The sequence below is a fragment of the Magallana gigas genome, chromosome 7, assembly GCF_963853765.1.
Source record: "Magallana gigas chromosome 7, xbMagGiga1.1, whole genome shotgun sequence".
NCBI lineage: Eukaryota > Metazoa > Mollusca > Bivalvia > Ostreida > Ostreidae > Magallana > Magallana gigas.
The window spans coordinates 16684476-16710458 of NC_088859.1; the positions used below are offsets into that span (position 1 = coordinate 16684476).

At 32.2% G+C, this 25983-nt stretch overlaps 3 protein-coding genes across 3 annotated transcripts in view; all 3 read left to right on the forward strand.

Annotated features, from left to right (window-relative positions):
• The first annotated feature begins 1277 nt into the window (after positions 1-1277).
• Positions 1278-4012, forward strand: LOC105334793 (aquaporin-8). Its single transcript, XM_011438366.4, has 5 exons — positions 1278-1606; positions 1719-1845; positions 1955-2178; positions 2592-2753; positions 3077-4012. Exons 1-5 carry the CDS (start codon positions 1389-1391, stop codon positions 3210-3212), a joined length of 867 nt encoding a protein of 288 aa, XP_011436668.3. The 5' UTR covers positions 1278-1388; the 3' UTR covers positions 3213-4012.
• Positions 4013-6918: 2906 nt separating this feature from the next.
• LOC109617038 (aquaporin-8) lies at positions 6919-10276 on the forward strand. The gene is given in 5 exon segments (XM_034457679.2): positions 6919-7512; positions 7632-7758; positions 7856-8058; positions 8430-8594; positions 9021-10276. Coding segments are annotated over 5 exon segments (810 nt in total). The 5' UTR covers positions 6919-7291; the 3' UTR covers positions 9115-10276.
• A 7470-nt stretch (positions 10277-17746) lies between these two features.
• LOC105334794 (cholesterol transporter ABCA5) overlaps positions 17747-25983 on the forward strand; it is a 28134-nt gene continuing 19897 nt past the window's right edge. The window contains exons 1-12 of the mRNA XM_011438369.4: positions 17747-17897; positions 18473-18570; positions 19189-19487; positions 19690-19799; positions 20133-20245; positions 20749-21336; positions 21985-22129; positions 22536-22698; positions 22879-22946; positions 23333-23466; positions 23733-23885; positions 24691-24810. Of these exons, the coding sequence (XP_011436671.3) occupies positions 17834-17897; positions 18473-18570; positions 19189-19487; positions 19690-19799; positions 20133-20245; positions 20749-21336; positions 21985-22129; positions 22536-22698; positions 22879-22946; positions 23333-23466; positions 23733-23885; positions 24691-24810 (2055 nt within the window). The 5' untranslated portion in view covers positions 17747-17833. The remainder of the gene's footprint in view (positions 17898-18472; positions 18571-19188; positions 19488-19689; positions 19800-20132; positions 20246-20748; positions 21337-21984; positions 22130-22535; positions 22699-22878; positions 22947-23332; positions 23467-23732; positions 23886-24690; positions 24811-25983) is intronic.

The following is a 25983-nucleotide window of genomic DNA, read 5'->3' on the forward strand; positions in this document are numbered from 1 at the left end:
CAAAAGTTTCTGTACCTGTATCTCAATAATTTTCTGTTCTTATCTCTCTTGTATATATGATTATTTTTTATATTATCGATAATTGAAACCAAAAATCTATAAAAGTATATATTTATGATAAAAAAGCAAATAAAGAAAACCCAATATTTAATTTTAATTAAGCAAAACTCTTTAAATCATTTGCACTTTAAGGGTAATTTACAACAGTATGAATGTCATTTTAATTGAATTCTTTGAATTTCATATATCGTGATAAGTTCGTTTGTCAAATCAAGGTTCATATCAAGTATAATATGGCTCGATATCGAGAGGTACTTGGATCATAAATGTGCAATTATGAATTTGAAATGTCTGTTGTACATAAACAAAACGTCGCGTAGTTTATTTTCTATTTTGGTGTAGTTTCTTTCATGTATAGCAGGTGTTTTATTCCATTCATCAAAAGACTCGATTTCATTATGTTACTTTTGGCTAAGTGAACATTATTCGAAAAATTCGCCCATCTTTTATTTCAACTTTTTTTTCCCCTTGGTACGCGTCCCAGTCGAGTGTGAAAATTTATCTTATTGTAGTGTAAATGTGTTTTATTATCGTAAAATGGCTCTATGTTAATGACTTTAGTATGTTTAATCGGTTGTTGTAAATTGTAGATCTCAACCAACATAAGAGTAATTTGTTTTAATCATAAGGTCCAACTTTGGTCATATTCACTCAAGCTTTTCGGGATCTTGGTATCTTTTTTACATAAAAATAACCTCTTTTAACGTACGAATCGAAGTATACTTTGGCTTTGAATAATCTTTAAATAATTTAGAAATTATATAGATATCAATACCAACTTAATAAAGAAAAAAAAACTTTAAGGATCCAAAAATATTAAAATATTAAAGATATTTGCAACCATTAATGCAATTTCAAAGAAGACATTTTATACATACAGAGATAAGACTTTAAGGATCCAAAAATATTAAAATAGATATTTGCAACCATTAATGTTATTTCAAAGAAGACATTTTATACATACTTAGTATAAAATAGTCTACAGCCTTAGGTTACAACAAAATTGCATTGCAAAACAGTTAAACAGAATCAATTTGCAATGAGAACCAAAATCAGTTAGGTATTATCATCGGATTAGGCATACAATATTCGTACAAAAGCAACATTCCATATAGTTATTGAAGCTTGGTCTTATGCACTAAAATTTAAATGCGCAATAACAACCACTTTTAATATCAACAAAAGAAGCAAGTCACGACATCACGTGATGTTTATGGGGTGAAACCATATTAAAACCAGGAAGTTTATCATCCAGAAGAATCGGGCCTCGAAAGTGTGTCTTTGATACTTGATCATTAGCGTTCAGTCAGAAGTACCTGGGAAGAAAAATGTCCGAATCAAATGATTTTATAATAGAAGAAGAAAAGATAACGGACACTTCGATTTTCGAATCGAGAGTTCGTCCTATTCTTGCCGAATTTATGGGATCTATCATTTTGGTGTCTGTAGTGTGTGTCGGAGCAGTGAACACAGAGAGTACTACAATGAATGCGGTGATTTATGGATTTACAATGATGTTTCTGATCATTACATTTGGTGAAATGAGGTAGGCAACTTATATCAAAACAAAACAACATATGTAATTTGATAATAATCAATATAATTTTGAAATGTTTGAAAAATCGACCTTGACCGTCCATGATATTCTGTTTTGGCAGTGGGGGTTATTTTAACCCCGTCATAACACTTGGCTACACCCTGGCAAGAGTAATATCGATTCCTCAGGCTGTGTGTTACTTCTTCGCACAAATAATTGGAGGAATTGTTGGAGCAGCCTTAGTACGGGTATGTAATTTTTAACTGCGCAATTATTATTTCAGTATGTTTACAACAGCCTTTATGCATGTACAGTTACGTTTTTATGCTTATGATAGTCCTTTTTATTCTGATTTAGGCCAGTTCCCCGAATAGGAAATACATTCCCGAATTCAATGGATACCATTCACTATGGTTTTATAAAATGGATGAAATGGAAACTCAGATGACAATCATGTTGTCTGAGGCCATACCAACATTCATCCTTGTTTTGACTGTCCTTATCACTACCTTGGATCGAAAAAAGCGTTGGCTCTCCCCTTTGGCTATCGGGTTTTCTATAATAGTCTGTTCCTATACAGGGTATCTTGATCAGTTTTAGAATATTTACATTCCTGGTTAAAATGTAGATAGTTGAAGTTCGGATATGCATATAAAAAGATAGAATGTTGAAGATTTTTTAAAGGAAAATTCAGTTCTGCAACGATTTCGTCAAAGTATCACATTGTTCAAAACTTTTAGTTTGTCAATCATTTTTATCCTTAAAACTTTCATAAAAAGAGAAATACATTGCATTTTGCAAAAGATCTAGAATTTTTTCAAAAACGGAAAGGAAGTTTAAAACTAATTTTTAAAAGAGATGAAAAACAAAAACATGATTTCTGCATCTTAGTGCTTTATTTGGTCAGACTGTTACCTATTTGATTTTAATGCATACTTTTATCTTTAAAACTACAATGACGATGATTATGATGATGAGTAATTACTGGTTTTAGCTTTACTAAATGGCGTGGATCTACATCTATGAATCCCCTGTTACGTTTCTGTCCGGCTGTAGCATTTTCTGGTCGTGATGACAGTGAAACGCTATGGAAAATGCATTACGTGTACTGGATAGGCCCTATTGTAGGGACTCTGGTAGCCTCTCTTTTATACAGGTAGGAAGGTTGTAGTCGTTGCTCTATACTGTGATGTCATTAATATTCGTTGAATATCAATTTTCGTGAATTTTGTTATTAAATTAATGCACGAAATTAAATATTTATTGAAGTGCAATTTCTATTTATATTTTGTATTGATAGGGTTATTGGCCACGAATTTACATATAACTGTGATTTTCCCTTTATCCATGAAAATTGATACCCTTGAATATAAATGAATCCACAGTATTCAATGTACATGTAATTGTTCGGTGAAACAGAAATGAAACTTAAACTATGTATAATAACAAATTTGTTCAAACTTATATATTCATTATCAGATTTGTTTTTGCCTTGGGAAGTAAACGGATTCGGATCCATAGACCCTGCTGCCAGAACCAGCCTTATAATTCCGAGGGGAATTATACAAATAAAACACCAGATGAATTTGGCAATGTTGGCAAAAATTTGCCGTAAAGGTTTTGTTGATAAAACAATTGTCAAAATATGGCGTCAAATTTTGTGTGTGAAATGTCCAAAAAATAAATATGTACAACTGGTTAATTACTCATATGTTATGATTCTAATATTTTTATCGCATTCCTTTACCTGGTTTCATTCATAATAAGAATTTTTCTATTTATTTTTCAATTGTATGTCGTTAATCTAACCTTTTTTTATTTTATACATTGGTTTTTAAAACCGTGCAGTATTTTATTTCGTTAACAAATAGACAAAAAGCAATCAAAATGAACAAAAAAACTTCAAGGACTTACAACTGTTTATATTTTGTATATCTGTCTGTGATTTGAATTTAAACAAAAAGACATAGACTGACAATTAAGTTGTAATGTCCCAGAAGACATCACTGCAGGGGGTGTTTTCAGGTTGAAAAAAGACGGAACTATGTCTTTTTTAAGGTAGAAACATGATAGAAAGATAAAAATCTCGTTTTATTGTTTGATGTTATTGATCGATATAGACAGACACGTTTTATGATAGTTTTAAGGAAAATTGGGGTTCCATTTCATAATGAATTTTTATAAGGTTTCATAAAATTTTTAGTTTTTGGTATCGCTTCTTGAAATACCCTGGATTTGGGGAACTTGCGGGCTCTTTGATGATATTTTATTACATAGACTGATACAAGATGATTACTGGCAAGCGACCGCATGAACAAAGTCATTTAATGCAAAGTTTTGAAATTCTATGCGATGATAAATTTTAAAATCATTCGCTGTATTAGAGAGTTGTGGAATAAACGACATATTAATTTATTATGTGTCTTTAATTTATAACTTTATATTAAAAGAACAAAGTACATGACATATTTATGTTAATATAAATCATGACATTCTCCAGAAAGCAGCATATACATTTATGTATTTGTAATGGCTATAAGTAAACCTTTGAAATACAACAAAACATGCAATACCCGGTAGTTCATGTATTTCATACGGTGACTAATAGGTTCAATAGGCCTAATGCAAACAATTAATTTTCATACACTAGTATATTGATTAAAATAAAAATAAAATAACAATTATCTACAATGTTTCACAATAATAAACAATTACTTACTATACTTCTTCTGTTCAAATTCTGCTTCAAGGAGGATGCGGAAGAATTAAATTTCAATATAGGAAATATTAAATAAACATGCTGTTTGATTTGCAAATTCATGCAATTGAATGTACGTGTATACGTTAGAGGAAAGGCTATTAATATGTGCTTCATTAAGAGTTTAATATCTTTGTAGGGTGTTGTTGATTATTTTAGCTTAACTACATGGATACATATAAAAAAAATAACAATAATTCCCTTTTTTGTAATAATGTGTGCTTATTTCATTTATTATAGGGACTTATCTATTGTAAATTTGTTTTCTTATATGTATATTGTATATACGATCATTTAGTGAAATTTAAGGTGTAATATCCCTCTGCTATTAATTTCACTATATATTTTTAAAAAATTTTCATATTGATTTTCAATAAAGTCAATATCAATAGATTCAGATGAAACAACGTTGATGTGATGAAGCGCTGCTAGATTTTTCAAAAATTGATAATATGTCAAATTTTGATATGAAGAAAACTAGACATAGTGGTTACAGAAAGCAAAATTTTACTATTGCAGCACAAAATTAAAAATATTAAATTTATATGAAAATAATATACGGTTATATACAATGTCAATTCATATTACCTAATATAGTGAAGCGCTGCTTTTTAGATCAGAATAGCATTTTATTGTATAGGTTTGTAACAAAAATTGCTTCAAGCGGCTAGAGTTACCTTTCTTTATCATAGACTATTGAAGGTTTTACATACGCATTTTACATACAGTACATGGTAATTTGCCACAGGTTCTAATTTTTCAGAAAAGATTTTCTGTTTTTAAGTTTGGATAACATAATAGTAAATGGATCCATATCATAATGTTTTAAAAATGCTTAAAATGTACACCAAAGCATTTTGTTATAACACAAAAGGAGATCAAATGAATGGTCTTCCAGTAATTGGAATCATCTCAATATAGTGATATATTGTCTTGAATAAAATGTAAATTGTTTTTTAAATTTTGTTTCCCATATCTGCTCTCTCAGAATAGAAACCCCAATATTCAATTTTAAACAAATGAAATGTTATAAGTTTCAAATGATGATATGTTACTAAGTCTAATGTTTGCATTTGTCTTGGTCACACTTTTCCCAATTATGATTCATTCACCTATGTGAACAAGCTATAAATAAAGAAATAAAACTTTTCCATTCGCATTCAAACGTAAATTAGGGCCCAGCACCGCCTCCCTTGTTGCTACATGCTTTATTAATTGTGAGTTAACAGAAACAAAATGAGATTTTTTTCTGCAGAAGTTATCTCTCTTATCAGAGGGACATTACACCTTAAAACAGTTACAAGCTACAAAAAGATGACCCATTGAGATAGTCAAGTGAATTTTTTTAAAGTCGAAAGGTTTCCTTGTCTTGCATTGCAATTATATATATATATAAAACACATAAATTATGTGACACATGCCCTCATGAAAACAAAAACAGAAAACTCATACATGTATTTATTTCTAAATCCAAGAATTTCAATTAAAGATGTACTATCCTTGTTCGTGCAATATAGTGTTTATAATATATGTAAGCTATTTAAACTTATACGACATTTACTTCGTTTATAAAGATGTTGATAAAATGCTTGTGTTTTATTACTTTTTCCAAGTAAACTACAAAATCTTGCAGATTTAATTAACAATAGTTGAAATAGCATTTTAATTAAATTCTTGAAATTATACAGAACTTGATAACTGATTCTTAAATGAACGCAAGAAATTGATATCCACGTAAAATCGCGAGATGCCTCCTCGCAGATTTTAAAATATCGCCCTTTATTCCGACAGTTTTGTACTTGTGATTTTATATTCTTGTGATTTGAAAAAAAAGCCCAGCGGAATTACGGTAATAAGTACTTGTGTAAAATAAGGAATCTTTAGTATTTTATCAGTGTTTTTGTTCGTTTCTCAGAACAAGATTCAAATTTCTGTGGTTTCACCAATATTCGTTGAATACCAATTTTCGTGGATTTCGTTGTTAATTTTATCCATGAAATTAAATGTTCATTGAAGTGCAATTTCTACTAACAATTTGTATTGATGGGTTGATTGGCCACGAATTTAGGTATCCTTGAAACTGTGATATTTACTTTATCCACGAAAATTGATACCCTTGAAAATTAATGAAACCACAGTAGTTGTTTTGCTTTAGATTTGAAAGGATCATTTATTATGAATTTGCAATTTTGAATCTGAAGGGCTGCTGTAAAATGAAAACGTCACTTGGGTATATATTTGTACTATTCTATTGTGCCTTGAATATACATAGTTGTTTTCTAATTCTGTTCATCCGATTAAAAATGTCCCAATCAAAAAATCAATTGAGTATGACATTATTATTATTATTATTGTTATTATTATTATAATTATCATATTATCTTTATTATAGTGTAGATTTTTTTTTTTTTTTTATTTGGTTCTTTGTAAATGGTTTTTGCATGTTCGCAGTCTCGGTCGTTGTAGATCTCAACTGATGTATTGAAACACGGTTTCCAGTCTTCTTCTTTTTTTTACAAAAGAAATTTGCTCAATTAAAGTCTGAAAATTAAGAAATTCCACTGACATAAATAAAACTTGATATCAATACCAGCTTTTTTTTTTCAAACATCCAAATCGCAAATCTTAACGATAATCCGGAATCACAGCAAAGAAATTTGCAATTAACAAATATTAATTAGGAATCTATCTATTAATAACCTTACCCAAGTAAAATTCCTGATAGTTACGGAAGATTGGCGCCGAAATTTAAATGCGTATTATTAACTGTTTGCAATACCAACAAACGACATAGTTCATGTCACATGATGTTTATGGGTATAAAATTGTCTTTTTAACAAGGAAGTATATTTTATCCAGAAGAATCAGACCTTAAAAGTGTGTGTGTTTTTTTTATTTATTCAGTAGCGTTCAGTCTGTAACAACGAGGAAGAACAATGTCCGAATCAAATGATATTATAATGGAAGAAGAAAAGATAACGAACATTTCGATTTTCGAATCGAAGGTTCGACCAATTCTTACTGAATTCATTGGATCTATCATTCTGGCGAATATAGTGTGTGCTGGTGCAATAAACACATTGAGTAGTGGTCTTAATAATGGAGTAATTTATGGACTTACAATGGTATTTCTCATCATTGCATTCGGTGATATGAGGTAAGCAACTTTTATTAAATCAAATAAACTTTACATATACATGTTATTTGATAACAATAAACAGTATTGAAAAATATGAGTAATCCGCATTAACAAACCATGATATTCTGTGTTGGCAGTGGGGGTTATTTTAACCCCGTTATAACACTTGGCTACACCCTGGCAAGAGTTCTGTCAATTCCTCAGGCGGTCAGTTACTTCTTTGCTCAAATAATCGGAGGAATTGTTGGAGCGGCCTTAGTGCGGGTTTGTATACCCTTTACTGTGCATTTTTTAAAATATATTTTACCTAATTTTCGTGCATGAATAGTTACATACAATGCCAGTCTTGTATACGATTTAGGCTAGTTACCCGGAATCCGAATTCGGTGGAAGTTGGTTATATGGAAGCCTTTGGGAGGATATTCTGTTAGAAGCCATGTTGTCTGAGGCCATACCAACTTTAATCCATGTTTTGACTGTCCTTATCACTACTTTGGATTAAAAAAAGCGTCGACTCTCCCCATTGGCCATTGGGTTTTCTATCATTGTCTGCTCCGTTACAAGGTATGCGAGGTTTTTTTAAAATAATATTTCTGATTTTAATGTGATTTCGTTGAATTTTGTCAAGTCATGTAAAAAGATAAAAAATGAAATAGTTTTCAAAGAAAAACTCAATTTGTAAACGATTATGTCCAAACACCACATTGTCTATAAAAGTTATTCAAAGAGATGATTCACAATTGACAAATAAGAATCGCTTTTAAAGACGAAGAGAATTGTAACTTAACGTTTAAAAAAAACCAAGACAAAGATAAAATGCCTACATTTGAAAGATTTTATTTATAGCTGCATCTTGCTGCTTCATATGTTCAGATAACATCCAATGTTACATTAAGGAAATGATGATGATGATGATGAGCAATTATTGATTTAAGCTACTCGGAGAGACGACGTGGATTTACATTTATGAATCCTGCCTTAAGTTTTGGTCCTGCTGTAGCATACTCTACGCCGTATGACGGTGGCGAATTATGGAAATATCATTATGTGTACTGGGTAGGCCCTCTTGTGGGGACATTGGTGGCCTCTCTCTTGTACAGGTAAGATTTTGTCGTTATATTGCCTCTCTCTTGTACAGGTAAGATCTTGTAAAGGTAAGATTTTGTCGTTATATTGCCTCTCTCTGTACAGGTAAGATTTTGTCGTTATATTGCCTCTCTCTTGTACAGGTAAGATTTTGTCGTTATATTGCCTCTCTCTTGTACAGGTAAGATCTTGTAAAGGTAAGATTTTGTCGTTATATTGCCTCTCTCTTGTACAGGTAAGATTTTGTCGTTATATTGCCTCTCTCTTGTACAGGTAAGATTCTGTCGTTATATCGCCTCTCTCTTGTACAGGTAAGATTTTGTCGTTATATTGCCTCTCTCTTGTACAGGTAAGATTTTGTCGTTATATTGCCTTTTGATTAAGAAATAAAACTGAAACCCTGTAACAATTACCTTGATACTTATCTTTTCTTTCACCAGATTTGTTTTTGCTTTGGGGAGTAGGCGGATTCGGATCCCAAAACCCTGCTTCAAAAAACAGCCTTTCAATTCTGGAGAAAAATATGCTGCTTAAAGAATCAGCCCTTGCATTTCTTGAGCAATTTGAACATAACAATCATAATATGTTATGAATTTAATATGTTTATAGCATTGTTTAATCCCGCTTTTATATATAATAAGTTAAATTTTAAATAATAATAGCATATTTATGTAAGAATTGTTGTTGAATTTAACTACCTTTATCTTTGGATTTTATACATTGGTTATAAATACGGTATGTAATACTGTAAAATTTTTATTCATTTGACCAATTGATAAAATTGAAAAAGAAATGAGCGGAAAAAACTTTACAGACTTTTTAGAAGATGTCTCGTTTATCTACTTTAGTTTGAATTCTAAGGAAAAGCGTTAATTGATTTCATGTCCCAGAAAACATAACTGCATGTGTTGCAAAAGAGCTATTCCCCCTTTTCAATGATGAATTTCAACTAGACAAAAGGTTATATATACATGTCATTTTATAGATGATTCAATGTTCACAGAATCTGAAGGGTTTAATAGTGGTTTTTAAGGGGGTTGGAATTCACGCTCAAGACACCACTAAAGAAGGACTTTTTTATATTATTTCTTAATGCAAACCACATTTATCTAGAAATAAATACCATGCATTCGTCTTGGGTACGGTGTTTCTACCATGGAATTGTTCTTTGTGATTGATTGATCACGATTATATATATTCTTAATTGGCATGTCCATATTGTGTCACTTTATTAAAGAAATACTTGCTATACTCTATTGTTTTTAATATTTTGCATATTTGAGAATTATCTTCAATAGGTTTTTAAAGGATGTATATGAAAGGATGGTATCAAATTGATATTGTTATGTTAGTATTTACAATACAAAGGGGGAGATTAAAATACTAATATTGCAAATATATTTTTTGGATTTGTTTGATTCGCGAATTTATACAATATTTACATTATGTGTACATTCATATATAAGGTGAAGGGATAGTTATGTATATTTCTTTTAAATTTTATCAAGGTGAGCAACTGTGTATTATTTTAGCCTACCAACATATTTTACATAATTGTATACCAATTAATCGGGTTTATGTTTTAGTCTTAATACGTTTTATCAGACAGTATCGTCAAAACATGTACAGTATCTTGCGATGTATGTGGCACATTTGAGAAGTATACAGGTATATTAAAAAACAATTTTGAAAATAACATTATTTATTTCTATTATTAATCTCTTAAGAATTACCTTTATGGGAGTTAACATTCGGCACATAAAAATATAGTGGACTACCGTCATGAATATGAAAGTAAAAATAATTTTTCAGTCTTAATCGAAATTCAAATCTTGCATTATTATTTGTGCAATCTGGTGTTTTTAGAAACAAAGTGGGATGATATACCGTTCGAATTCCCGCGACTGCGAAGTAAATTCGACAACAATATAAATTCAAGAAATGAAAACATATTCATGTTGATATAACTACATGTATTATGAGTGATTTTTTATTCTTCTATGCCAAAATTTCTTTCTCAGATGAAATATAATACAATACAAAATATTTGCATGAATAAAAAGAGTAAGATTAAATGAAACTTTCAATCTTACATAACCAAGTTGATATGTACTTTTGAAAAACAGTCATTTAAGTTTCTGGCACTATATTTTTTGCCGCGGAAGCTAACTAAAAAACATGTTAATATGGCTGTTCCATGTATGTTTCATATCCCTGACTAAGAGCGCAAATTATTGCTGCAATACACTATATTTCAAACAAATAGACATCAGTATTAAAATATAAATATAAGCATCCAATGCTTATTTTTGAATATCGGGTAACGCGCGGTATTCCATTTGTCTTCACCGCTTTGTGTGTCATAGGTAGGACAGACGACATCCAAAATAAGCATTCAATGCTTAAATATATAACAACTCAACTACGTCATCTAATATATCCAAAATACAGTTGACTTTGTTACTTTGTACATAAGAATTTCGACTTTACACATCGATAATTCATTTCAAGTTCTTTTACAGATTTCTTGCTTTATATAGATTAATAAAATAATTTGATTTTGTTTAACCAAATAACGTTTAGAGTAAGTTTGATAGAATGCAGGATATAATTGTACAGCATTTGTTGCATTACTATTTGTTTACAGGGCACTCAACGACTTTTAAAATATTTTAATTGTATTTTCATAAGTATATCAATTTTTTTTCCACATGTTTGAAAAGTTCGCCATTCACGCTATAAATTACTTCTTTAACGAATTTATTCACTTATCAATCACCGATAAAATGAGTATTTAATTACAGTTAACTTTATCATAAAGATCATTTTTGTTGTTATTTCATTTCAAAGCTTGAAATCAAATGCATTTGAATTTAACGCAAAAAATTTGCAAAAGCCAGTCACCCTAGTTTTTCCGAACAAATCACTCATCTTGCGTTCACCGCTTCTGCGCACCATTCGCGTTCTGTGTGCGCTCACTGTTCACCAACCGCTCACCAAATTCCGTTCAGCGTTCAAACACCGTTCACTCATCGTTCGCTGACCGTTCGTTCATCTTTCGCTCACAGTTTATGTGCGACAGTAGAACATTTAAGGGACTGTACTTACTTACCTACTTACTTATACCTACTTACTTACTTACTAACTTAGCTGCTGGTTAGCACATAAGGCCATCGCCAGAGACGTTCATGCTGGTCTGTCCTGAGTCCATCTCTGGACTGTCCCCATATCCAGTTGATGTCTTTCAATTTTTTCACACCTGATCTCCTCCAGGTCTCTTTTTGGTCTTCCTCACGTCCTCTTTCCGGTTGGTGTCCATCTTTATGGCTAACCTTGGGATGGAGGTTGAATGCATTCTACAAACATGTCCAATCCACTGTCACTTTCTCTTACTTATTACCTGGAATAGAGGGATGATGTTGATTCTTTTATACAGCTATTCATTCGAGATGGCAATTGATCAGAAGATGCGCAATATTCTGCAAAGACATCGTATCTGAAAGGTATCTATCTTGTTTGAATTGACTTTAGACACTTTCTTTCCAAGATTCGGGGCTCCAAGCACATTACGCTTGAATATCCTGATTTTGGTGTCTGCGCTGATCATTGTTGATCTCCAGGTCTTTCGTAGTACAGCATATGCTGCTGTTGTTTTAGAAATTTGAGCTTCTTAAGTAGACAAATTCTGTGACCTCTGCAATATTTGTACCACTTAGAGTTGTAGGTTCGTCAAATTTTATGTTGATCTTTACCATCTTAGCTTTTGTGTTATTACTTTTCAGGGCAATCTTTTCTGCTGTTTTGGCAAGATGGTTGCTTTTTACTTGCATGCCACGGTGTCTACCTGTGTGATAGTAACATTGCCGTATCGTATGCAAAACCTATATCTCCCAGCATTTCTGACATGGTCCAACTGATTTCATTTCGCTTGTTTTTGATGATTTCTTGCATGATGCAGTCAATGCAGAATGTGAAGAGCAAGAGAGAAAACAGACACCCTGTTTTACTCCTGTTTCTGATTTAAACTCATCTGCAAGGTTTGTTCCACAGATAACTCTGGCATTTAAGTCTGTATACAACATCTTGATGATAGAAAAGAGTTTATCTGGGACTCCATAATGACTGAAGCTTCTTTCTAAGGCTGGTCTGTTAACACTTTCTAAAGCTTTGGTGAAGTTGATGAAATTGATGCAAAGAGGAGAGTTCCATTCATTGCCCTGTTCTAGTATTTGTTTGAGAATAAAAACTTCGTCAGCGCATGATCCTCCTCTCCTAAGACCTGCTTGTTCTTTTCGCAGTTAGGGGTCTGTTATTTCTGCAATTCTGATAAGTAATTACATCACTCTGCTTAAGACTTTCATGATGACTGAGAGGAACATTATACATTGTACCTCTATAATTGTAACAGTTTCAGAGGTCTCCTTTATACTCCATTCTTAATGAGATAATCATGAATATTCACATCGCACTGAAAACGAGGCTAAGGTTTAACTATAAGGCCTGAATGTTGGTATCTCTTCTGAGTTCCCATATCTTTTGTAGAATACTTGTCAAGGTGGTATGTGTCCACTACTCTTGTCTTGAAAAACTCTGCATTTATTTATCCAAATATTTACAATTCTTAAAAGATATATATGAAGGGCCTTTAAAAATGAATATTGTTTATAACATTTACATGTTCATTATAAGCTCTTGTATTAGTTCATTGACCATTATTCGACACGCTACAACTGCATGAAATGCACGGACGTTTTAAAGGAAAAACTATAACTGCAACAAACATTTGATTTTCATTGCGGCATGTTGGGAAACTGCATGATAGGTTTTTAATAACACAATGCTAATGCATACGTAGATTTATACATTTACAATCACTTTGTATGTTCTCTTTTATTTCTCACGGAAATAGGTTGTAATTCATACATGCGTGACAAGACAGAAATCTAGGCATTTTCACAAAAGTAGGAAAATATAAATGTAAATGAAATAAAAATGTGTTGAATGTTGATAATGGCTGTATTTAATTATTCTTTTTAGGCAACAATGATATTTCAAAATAATACAAAATTCGCAGAATAATTCAGTAATGATGTTAATTGCGGTATGTCCATGAATAGACTCACGGAAAACAAAACCAATATACATGTATATTTGTATGAATTCAAAATACATGTATGAATGCCCTCTCTCACAGAATATCAAAGTAGTTGCCTAATAATTATGATAAGGAGAAAACCCGAACTCTGGTTTTTTTTTCTTGTTGAATGAACATTTTAGATATGTATATATCATGCGCGGATCCAGAAAAAATTTCAAGGGAGTGGTCCGATGGATAGCTGTGTTTTCCAGGGGGTGTCCGAAGCCTATTGTTGTTTTGTTTTTTGGGGGGAGAGGGGCAATTTTGCAATGCAAAAGGAAATTTGAAATTTCAAGGAGGTGGGGGGGTCACCAGACCCCCCCCCCCAACCCACCCTCTAGATCCGCGTATGTTGGTATGGAAATTTAGTTTTTTCATTTATCATAATATTATTTTTTCTTTGTAAAGCGAATTTTAATGTTAAAAAGTATAACACGATAGAGGATAACTCTGTACACTTTATTTTATACCTACATGTATAGAAATTATGTACAGTAGTTGGGTTGCCAATCGATTTAAATTCAAACTTTTTGATAAAATCAGTTTTCAAATATTTATGTCGAATGACAAGGTAATCATTTTTTTTTTAAATGCCTAAAAAAGAAATAAAATGTTTCGTCCGAATTCGGAGCCAAAATGACCTGAGACGAAACGAAATGTAACGTAATGGTAGAGAGAAAGTAAAAGTTGATACAAGTGGACTGAGTGGCTGTGCTGCATGATGATGATGGTTTATACTAGGTAGTCTTACTCCAGAGCTTCAGAATGTGAATTCCATAAATTTGACATAGGCCCCTATATTACAGCTGGGATTTTTAAGGTAAGCTAATGTGACTTATAAACGGTCTCTCTATTTTAGCGCTAAACTAAAACTGTCCTGTGTTTTTGCGTAATATCTTGTTAATCTACTTTAAAGAATTCTCTCAATATCATGATTGCTGTCGATTACAAAATGTCGACATCACATGTTCATGATATGAATTATGTAAAACTGACTATTTCATTTGGTGAAGAAATTAATGTCGAAAATTAGGGCAAAGAGAAGAGTAAATGAAAATGTGCCCAAAATTGACCCTTACGTTGTTTACTAAGAACTGAAGAATGCTGAACACACAACGTTACGTTGTTTACTAAGAACTGAAGAATGCTGAACACACAACCTTTTGTACACTGTTTGTGTACTTATAATTTCCATATATTTAACTTCTTGAATGTCACCTTAGTTGTTATATTTTATGATGATGTCAAATGATTAAATTGATGTCAACTTGGTATGCAAATTAACAAATATATGGCGTTTTCCTGGGTGTTTTCTTAATGATTTTTATATGTTACCTGCCAGGAAAACATGGAAAACATTTCCTTGCAGGTCAAATACCAAAATCGTTTTAAAAAAAGTTTGGAAAACGTCAGTTATTTCAGACTTACAAACAGCGGGCGCAAATTGACATTGCAGTAAATTTTATATAAAGAGACAGGAGCAAATCATTCATCACATGGTGTTTTTTTCTTCTTTTGTTGATATTTTCCTTCAGTACTTGATATGAAAAACATGATCTGGCATTTTCAATATTGTCTCCAGTCGCTGGTATCATGCCTCCGGCCTAGTGGCTCTCGGGCGGATACACATGGACCTATATAGGATGCAGAATAAGATATATATATATATAATATATATATATATATATATATATATATATATATATATATATATATATATATATATATATATATATATATATATATATATATATATATATATATAAATGAATTAACAGTTCACAAAAGAATACTGAGCCAAAATTTTCATTTCAAATAAAATTACATTTCTTTATACATGTATCAACAAAAGTTTATTTTGTGCAATTGTTTATGCATGCATGTATTAATTATTTTCTAATGATCTTTGAAATATATTTTACATGTTGGGGTTAAATTAAAAATAAAATTATTTCGATAGAACTTAGAAAGATGTATTTGTATTTGGTATTTTCAAAATCAAAGTATATGTATATGACATCTTCGCTAGCAAAGGGTTTCAGATCCACACCGCTCCTCAGGAACGTTCTTGAGGAGTGGTGTGGATCAGAAACCTTTGGCTAGCGAAGATGGTGAAGACACATAAAAGAGGCATTATCAAAATTATTTAAGAAGAAAAGCCCTTGTCTGCACAACTGAAAGCAGTGTATTTCGCAATCCAAATAAGGCTAGAGTAAAAAATTTGGCATCTGACCATTTCCGCTAAGAAAAAAAAAGCATACCCAATATTGACCTCTCATTGGTTGTCATATGCTTGTAGTCAAGGAAACTGGGATTGATTTCTACATACCGGTACATATGTATATAAAAGGGATTTGCAACAAACGAAAAACATCATTCTGTTAAAGAAATGAAAGACTACATTGCAATTTATTGAAGATCATTCTGTATTGACTACTATCAAGGTAAGATAATTTTTTTGAATGAATTTTCTCTCTCTCTCCCCCATCTCCCCTCGCCATAATGATAAGAATTCAACATACAGGGGCTATTCATTGAATAGTAAGACTTTTGCTTTAAATGAAAAATTTATGTATATAACTTTCTCTTTTACCAGGTATATTACCGGTAATTATATTCCCAAAAAAAAACAGTCTTTTTAATAATTATCAAGCTTAATATATAATGGAATGTCCCTCTGTACTTTGAAAGAGGTATACCCTTTTCCCCAAGAAATTTTCATTTGGATCTTTTATAATCTATGAAACTGTCACTGGTACAATGTATATTTATAAAGAAAATGAAATTACAACACACTCAATTACCACAATACTATAAAGTGTATAACAGAACACATATAAATTATATAATTTTGTCCATCATAATAATTATATTGGTCAATATAAGCATGCCTGCTGATAGAAAAATAAAGAATATATTATATAGAGTAATATTTAATGGAAACAGTGAAAATATTTTCAATGACTAGAGCTTTATTGGGAGGTTTATCCATCTTCAATGCACATTCCATAAATTTACCACCCTTCTTGATTGCAAAGCTTACAACCAGCGAACCAAATATGTATCTTTACATGACATTATAAAGTTGGGGTCAGGAGTTGACCTAATGTAAAGGACTGATATGTCATTAAATCTTTTGTCATAATTAAGACATTGAACTTTTGATGTTGACATAATTTTTAGATTAATATTTTGAAATAGGTCAATAGGTCACATTATTTATTCCTTATCAAAAGTAGGCTACCAGGTTAAAAATTCTTGTCCTAGTCACAATGAAAATATATTTTATTTCAACTCTTCTAAAAAATATCATAACATTTCATTGTTCCCGAAACACTTTAAAAATGGCGAAATATGGGGGCCAAATTCAACTCATATCATATATAGTTCTTTGTAAAAACTACATTAAATTAAGAATTAACACAGCTGTCATGTACTCGATCAATATAGATCTGACAATGTCAATTTCAAGTTGTTGACATGCATTTCAGAGTACATTGTGGGCATATATAATGATAATAGGCTTATAGCTGAAAATAATGACATATGACATTTTAAGAGAGAGGGTTAAAAATCAGATATAATTATGAATATTTTACATATATGGACAGCATGTTATTGTAGACAATTACAATCTTGCTATGGATAACATGTTTACAAAAGTCTTTTAAGGTAACGGTCAACCAATTAAGGCAACTCACAATATCGTGCCGATTATTAACCTCTCGTATTTATTGATTGCTGATAAGAGCAGCTTGTGTAGTAAAATATGTAGGCCACTTTGACAACGACAAGAAAACCAAGGTTTATCTCTCATATGACTTACCTGTTAGTTTAATACTCTTATGTACTAGTATATGGATTTCAACATAATTATGTCTGGGTTTTTTCATGAGTGATTTCAGTGTGACCATGCATTGTCACATGTTTATAGAGCTATTGATATTTAGATATATAATCATTTGAAAATTAAAATGAAACAGATTTTCAAAATACCAGGTATAAGGAAAATGTTTATAATCTGTAATAACTAGCTAGTTTCATATTAGATAGATACATGTACACTGCTGAAGATTAAGCGTCACTAGTATATCTGGTATAATACTATCATCTAGAATGTCTGTGCAAAAATCTGTTTTCCAAGATCCAGAGAGACAATATCTTCTGGATAAGGAAGAAGGTAAAAGGATACAAATTTGGCTACATAATTTCATTTATTATTTATTACGGTGATTGATAATTCTAACATAACATGTGCATGTACTGTATATATAAAGGATGTTGCCTATATTTGCTTGATATTTCATTCTTTTTACAAGTTGAGGTTTATGTTTATATAAGATTTAGTTGTTTCTTTAATTGTTCATTAAAGCCCCAAAGAGACAAAGAGGATTTTGAAGAGGATTCATTTCATTAGTCCTTTGCTTGCATGCTTGGCTTTTATTATAATTCTTATCTCCATTAATGTCAGGGTGCCTGTACCGTAGCTACATGTAGATGGAATTATAATATTATTATAGACCTATTTTATCTTATTTCATTTTTCTTGTAATATTTATTAGATTTTACTTTGTACCATATAGCTATGTTATAATAAATGATTAAACTTGTTTGCCTTGGTTTATAGGAAGAGGAGCAACTATAATTATTTTTTAGAAATGTATTGGTTTGAGTATGACCACAAATCAGACTGAAGTATTTCAGAGTTAGAATAAAAAAAATTGAAAATTTGATCATTTATCTTTTTTATTTCAGACCAGGAAGAGAAAATGGCCACATTTATCCAGCAGTTTAAGGCCCTTATGTATAAACATATACTGTACAAGAAAAGAAACAAAGGCCAACTTATTCAGGTACACTATAAATCTATTCTCCTATATGGTGTTCACTGTATATTAATTGTAACAATTTGTATAATATCATCTGCCTTTATGAAATGGAAGTATTTTAGTGACTGCATATTCTTGAATATCTTAAAAAACCAAGACCATGCAGGCAGGCTCCAGAACCATTAAACTTCTACATTTAAGTTCAATTTGATTCAGCTTCGTTTCACTTTTACTACAGAAATATGAATTGAAAAAGTGAAACTCAGATCAAAAGTGAGCTCATGTAGGATCAGTTCTTGTTATCACTGCACACAAAATGCTGAGGAGGTGATATAGCATTATGTGGGTTTTCATTTCTAAAGTAATTGGTGAAGTATTACTTGAGATATATCCTATATTATGGAGTATATATACACTTATACAACTTCAAATAAAAATTTATTTCATGCTAATGTTTTGAGTACCTCAAGAAAGCTATCTAATGTGAGTTATAAACCAGTATTTTTTCTGCAGTCTGGTTAAACTTAATACCCATATGAAACAACAAAGAACACTTTTAATTGTTATGTCCATAATAACATGTTGTGTACTAATACATTTTTTAATAGATTCACAACTTATCAAATGTATTTTTTCCTGCAGGAGATAGTCTACCCTATCTATTTTGTCGGGATATTGGCTATGATAAAAGCCTTTCTTCCATTGGACCCCCTGCCAGCCATTCCCAGCTTCCCATTGGTCAGACCAGAAAACTTCACACTCGAGAACACCGACAAGATCCTGGTGTGTCCAAATGACAGTCTCACTCAAGCCATCGCTGGAGATGCAGCGGGAATATTCAAACAAATTATGGGTCTTAATGCTACACCTTCTTTAGAATTCTATCCCGATGATGTTAAAATGGTGGCAGCTTTTCAGGAAAAATATTCCCAAATTAAAGGGTATTTGTCATTCAACAATTACTCATATATATCTCTAATTTGGTTCCTTTTAGATAAGATGTACTGTAATTTTCATGTGATAGTATTGTAAGATTTCAGGAAATAAAGATCTTGGCACTCAAATTTCCTTTATTTATGATACACCGTTTTATAAAATATAAATCCAAATGAAAAATAAACTATCAGTTTGTAAATTTTAAAGGTTCACAGGATTGCAGTTCAATTATAATGGAGCGAACCTGTCCTATGCAATCAGGATGAGAATTTCAGATATTGGAGATACAAAAACCCTTGCCTATTACAGAACTACTAGTGAGTAGATTTGTGCAGCTCTTGGCCCAAAACAAACCCAACAGTCTCTCTCTCTCTCGTATAAAAATGTACATACACATATTCTGTAAATGTATTAAATTGAGTGTGTACAATATTTGGCAGTAATTCATTTTGCACAAGTTAGCATAACTTTTTCCTTTAATGTAGGTACATATTTATTAACATATCTGCACAGCATGTAGTGATTTACATTATTTAATGGAAGCTGCCTTTCACCAAAAACACTGAATAGAGGACATTGCAAAATGTTAAATGTTTACAGTATCAGTGTTATTTGCATGTACATGTATCCTCCTTTTTTGTGTGTACCAGATGAGCAATGCCGGCAAGGCACGGGCTTGGATTCAAGTTCCTGTGATGTCCTAAAGTACATGCACACCGGATTCAGCATGATGCAGATGGCTGCAGACACGGCGCTAATGAGGGTAAGGAGAAAAGGCTGACCTTCATTTTAGGTCTATCTGCCAGTATCAGAACATTTGGGAGAAGGGGAATATAAAGGTTATATGTCTCGAAAGAAATACATAGACACTGCAATTTGCTTTGTTTGTTTGGAACTGACCTGATAAAGTTTTGCCAGTAAGGTACTAATATTTGGCAGAAATTTTTTGCAGACATTAAACATGACATCACCATTATATATATATATAAGCTTTAACCTTGTGCAACTTTAGGGTTGATCTTAAAATGAGAAAACATTCATTATATAACTATTTAAAATCATTTTAGAAAGTGCTAAGCATTTGCATTGTCTTCCATTTTCCCACGTCCTCCATTTTTTCATGGGCACTGTACATTTCATTTTCACACTTATGTTGGATTTCATGTGTCAGATCTGGCAATGCTCAAGTTTTTGATGTCAATCATTCATTTGTAATTGGTGATTTAACCCAGACTGCAGTTTGGAATATATGTTTGTTATTTACAGCACCACACAGGTGTAACAGCAATACAGCCGCTGGACCTGTCCTTCCAGCTAATGCCGATGGACAAATACCAGCCGGACACGTCCTACATACAGATCATCTCCTCCCTCTACTTTGTCCTGGCCTATGCCCAATTTGTCAATTTCCTCACCGCAAACATCGTCAATGATAAGGAGAAAAAAATCAAGGAGGGAATGAAGATGATGGGCTTGAGAGATTCCGCCTACTGGGCGTCATGGGCGGCCGTATATTTTGTTCTAATCACTGTGGTAACCATTGTTGTGACTCTGATTGCATACTTGGCGCAGTTTTACAAGAACAGCAACATGTTCCTCTTCTTCCTGATTCTGGAGCTGTATGGTTTGTCTCTCATCAGCTTTTCATGGCTTATCACTCCATTCTTTCAAAAAGCCCAGACAGCAGGGGGATTGGCCAGTTTGATCTCTATGGTCACGTCACTGTTATACTTGGCTGTCAGTATGACCCGGACCGTGACCAGCACAGGGGAAGTAACCTATACCATACCTCCTGTGGGGAGAGCGTTCCTAAGTCTGATATCTCCCTGTGGTGTAGCTTTAGCTATTGACCAGGTAAAAAAAAATTATGTCTTTATCAGTTAGTAAATACATTAGTATTAAAAAAGTTTAAAAGATACTTAGCCATTTAATTTGGCCAGGTCAGTCTCCTTTCTACTGACTTCTAATAGATAATTTTTGGTTAGTTATTATGGGGTAATTGACTTTTGTAAATGCTTTCCAATTTCCAAACTGTACTGTGTCTGCCTATCGATCACTTTTTGACAATTTATATCAAAACAAAAAACAAAAAACAATGAAATCAATGTAAGAGAAAAATCCAGGATTTCTTCATTGAGATATTATCTTATTTTTCCCGTATAAAATGAAGAATAAAAGCTTAAATAAAATTCCTCGTGATAAGGAGATTAATAATGGAAAAATCATGATTTTTTTTTATTGAGAAGTTTGGGTGCACTTTGCACAATTTTTGAATTTATTATTAACATCCAGGTACTAATGTCATCTGCAATGCAAAATCCAGACTATATTGTCCTAAAATTTTTGACACCTCTAAAATATGTATTTTACTTAATCATTGTAAATCAATGCCAATGTTAATGAGACCACAGAAGATGTAATATTAGATGTATACCCCTATATTAGATACATAAAGCTAACAAATCTAAAAGCCAGTTCATGCGTTTTTTGGTCTAATTGTAGAGCTTATTTCTGGATATCACAGTAGGAATGGACTTCGAGACCATCAAGTCAGGAGATTTCCCTCTCTATGGTTATCTGCTGATGTTGGTGCTAGATGCTGTTCTCTATTACATGTTGGCTATCTACCTGGATAATATTGTCCCAGGTAAAAGGATACAGGTGTTTAAAATGCAGGAAAATTTTAAATTACTGAAAATGTACTGCATTCAATTTTTTGTGGTTTTAACACTCAAACTCAATCTGCATTAATAACATTTTATAATTTTCAAGTCAGAAAATAAAATACATTTATCATAAATCTGCATTTATTTTTTTTATTTAGTTTTTTTTTTTTTAAATCATATTTTTATCTTCATGTGAGTAGAGTTGTATCAATTGGAATCATCCTTACTCATTACCAATCCCTGTCTTACGCATTACCAATCCTTGTCTTATATGGTCTCAGCAGCCTTTTCTTGTAACAGTTCCCTCTACTCCACCCCTGTGAGTGCAAATAGATACAAGTACATGTATAAGATATCTAAAAATAATTTTCATACCTTTTTCTTAAGGGAATTATGGCCCCAGATTTCCTCCATATTACATCTTCATGAAATCTTACTGGTTTCAATCAAAATCCAGCAAGTATAATAGCAAAGCAGACGACACAGATTTGTTCTTTGGAAATGATGTGGAGCATGTTACCCAGGAAACTAGGGAGAAGCAAGGAATTAGGTATGTGTGGGGAGTTATGGAAAGTGAAAAGTAATTAAGGTCTTGGCCCTTTTCATTTTAGCTTTTCTACGTACAATGTCATTGAACTGCGAAAGGGGGCAAAATTTAAAGTGTTGAATTTTATCAGGCAGATTTCATCACTGTACTACGTTAAGTATTGATTTCTTTTTTTATTTGTAGAATTTATAACATAACAAAGGAATTCCCTTCCAAGGAGAAGGAGAAAGAAAAAGTTAAAGCTGTTGAAGGTTAGGACTTTGTAACTGTATGGTTGGTATTCATTGAAGAATATATGTAAAGTCATGTATATTACAGTATAGAATGTTTTAGATCTGTAGAAAATCCATTAACGTAAATAAACCTACCTCTTCAGTGGAAAACAAGATTATACTTTTAAATTAGCACTTTTTTTTCCTTATGTGTAAGTTTCAATCTTGCATGGTCACATCATCAGAAACCCAAGGTCAGTTTTGCCTATATACATGCACTTACTGACTGTCATTAAGCGTGTGCTACACTGGCTGTGGGTTTCTGACACTGCCTTGGTCAGAATGCAGTTACTGTTTAACAAGTCAAAAAGTATTTAGAGTGTATTGAATGAGTTACCATTTACATGTAGCATATTTTTGGCTAGATTTGTCCCTGGAAATGTATGAGGGACAGATAACATGTCTTTTGGGACACAATGGAGCTGGGAAAACTACTCTGCTCAACATGTTAAGTGGACTGGTGCCCCCTTCAACTGGTACTGCAATTGTACAAGGATATGTAAGTGATGCAGGGCTTTGTTAATTTTATTTTGTACTTTATTTGTTTCATCATTTTATACTTTTAATTTTATTTCTGTTAATAACAGCATTACAAATCTTCTTAACGGTCATTTTTTATTTTTGTTTTTACTGTAATATAATTATTTTTTTAACTTTGCCTGTAATCCAGTGTTTCATGTTATAACCTTAATTATGTGGTTCTGTGTTGAGTGTAATCCCATGTTTTCTGCATTGACTTTAATTCATTGTGATATGTGTTTGCAGGACGTATCAAACCCGTCAGACGTAGTGAGGATGAGGGCCATTACTGGAGTCTGCCCACAGCACGACATCCTCTTTGATGTCTTGACCTGTGTGGAACATCTGACCTTCTATGCTGGACTGAAGGGCATTACTGGAGATGAGTTGAAGAAGAGGGTAAGGATTTATGATGATTCCATGTTGATACAAGTACTATACTCTGTGACTCCATGTCCAGATGTCCAGATTATCTGTTTTGAAGCGCCCCCTCTACCACTTCAGGTTTCAATACACATCCAGAAATAGAAAGTCTACAGAGATTTTGCATTGCATCAGCTATTAATAAGCCCAGATGATAACGTTGAAAAATTGCGCGAGGTATCCCAAGTACTTCCAAATGGAGAAAAGATGTAAACATTTCCCATTAGAAATCTCCTTAAGAAATTTTTTTTCGTTTCTGTGAATTTTTATGAGTGAAAAATGATAATTGTTCAATGAAGATATCTTGAATATATTCCCTTTTATCGATTTCAACGGTATTTCTTTCACAGGTATGTGTATTTTTATTAATTAAAATATCATCAAAAAGTGATGGAAGCAATAACTTGGGACAGACTATAATATGTTTTGAGACCATAGTACCCCTACTACATGTATTTGATAAAGTTGCTCAGATGTTGTTATGCAGTTAATTTATATCCATAGTTAAAAAGTGATAAATTCAGCTGCCTGAAAAGATCAAATGTCAAGGAATGTGCTGGATTTTGTCTGTCTGACTGTCTGTCCATCTGTGTTTGTCTATCTGTCTATCCCATGTCTGTCCATCTGTCTTTCTCACCGACGTAAGGTGCTATGCCAGAGTGCTGTGACTCTGTTGTAAGAGTGAAAACTTTTGCTAGGACAAATAAAATCCAGGTATCTTCCTTTTATAAACTGTTAAAAATAAATTTGCGAAAGACTGATTTGGACCTAATTTTTGCAGATTAATCAAACCATCAAGGATGTTGGGCTTGAAGACCAGAAGGACACATTTGCCAAGGACCTGAGTGGTGGTCAGAAGAGGAAGCTTTCTGTGGCTATATCGCTGATAGGAGACCCAAAGGTAGCTTGATCGGTATACAGTGGTAACAACGTTATTGTTGACAAGCCAATCGTGTTAAATAGTTCGTGTAACGTGGGTGATCGTTCGTGTAACGTGCGGGATCGTGCGTGTATCAGGAAAATTGGTTTGCGTTTTTTACCGTGCGTGTTCATGCGTGATCGTGCGGTTTTTTCGTTTTGTAACTTTTTTTACGAAATGCCAGGATTTATTCTTAAAACAAAGACAAGTAGTTTTTGTAAAACAATGTGAATTTAAAACTTTTTTTAAAATCAGAACATTGACAGTTGTTAACATTCATTCTCTCTTTCGTTGTTAAATACATTTTTTTTTTATTTCCACAGCTCATTGAATCCTTTGTTCGGTCGAGTTAGTTTTGCTTAATTTTATTATCAGCCTATATCAAGCATCAATTGTGTCTTGACAAATAATTTCAATCATATTAGCAAAAGCTAACGTGTCGTTGAATGAAAACAGCCAAGCTTACCCATTCCCCCTTTTAAACTAAACGATTATATCAACGTTTTTCTTTCAAATGAGAACACGATACGCATTATTTTCTAGTAGATTGTATACACATTTGTTTGAAATAAAATTTATTTTGACGCTTTAAATTTTAGAATAAATAGAAATAAATCAATTATGTACTGTAAATTATGAAAATATTGGATGTGAAAAATCGAAATTCTATGGAACAAGGTAACAAATTTACTTGTATCCCACATAATTAAATCGTACGTAAGAAAATTAAATTACATAAATATTCAACTCGTATTTAACAAATTACGTGCAGTTTATGCATTATCTTCATTTCTATTACACATAATTTTCTTTAACTTATGATAGAAGTTAATATTCGTTATGGAGACAAAAAAGTTAATATGTGTGTGAATCCTTTATATTTGTGTATGAATGTGTAAAAGTGTTAACTCGTAAAATACAAAACAGTGCATGACTAAAGTACATGCCGCTTTTCAATAACACACAAACATAAAGCAATAGGAATTAAATTAATACGTTTCCTTAATTATAATCTTAAAAATTAATTTTGATTTTGCGTGTTTAATGGTGTAGAATCGTTCGGTTGCGTGTTTTATCGTTTTTGTTCGTGTATCGTGAAGATTCAGTAAGTTAGTGATCGTCCGTGTATCGTGCGTGATCGTGCGTGATCGTTTG

Coding starts and splice junctions, on each gene's coding strand:
- LOC105334793 (XM_011438366.4), top strand. CDS start 1,389: ATGTCCGAATCAAATGATTTTATAATAGAAGAAGAAAAGATAACGGAC. Junction 1,607..1,718: donor ATTACATTTGGTGAAATGAG/GTAGGCAACTTA, acceptor CTGTTTTGGCAG/TGGGGGTTATTTTAACCCCG. Junction 2,179..2,591: donor ATAGTCTGTTCCTATACAGG/GTATCTTGATCA, acceptor TACTGGTTTTAG/CTTTACTAAATGGCGTGGAT.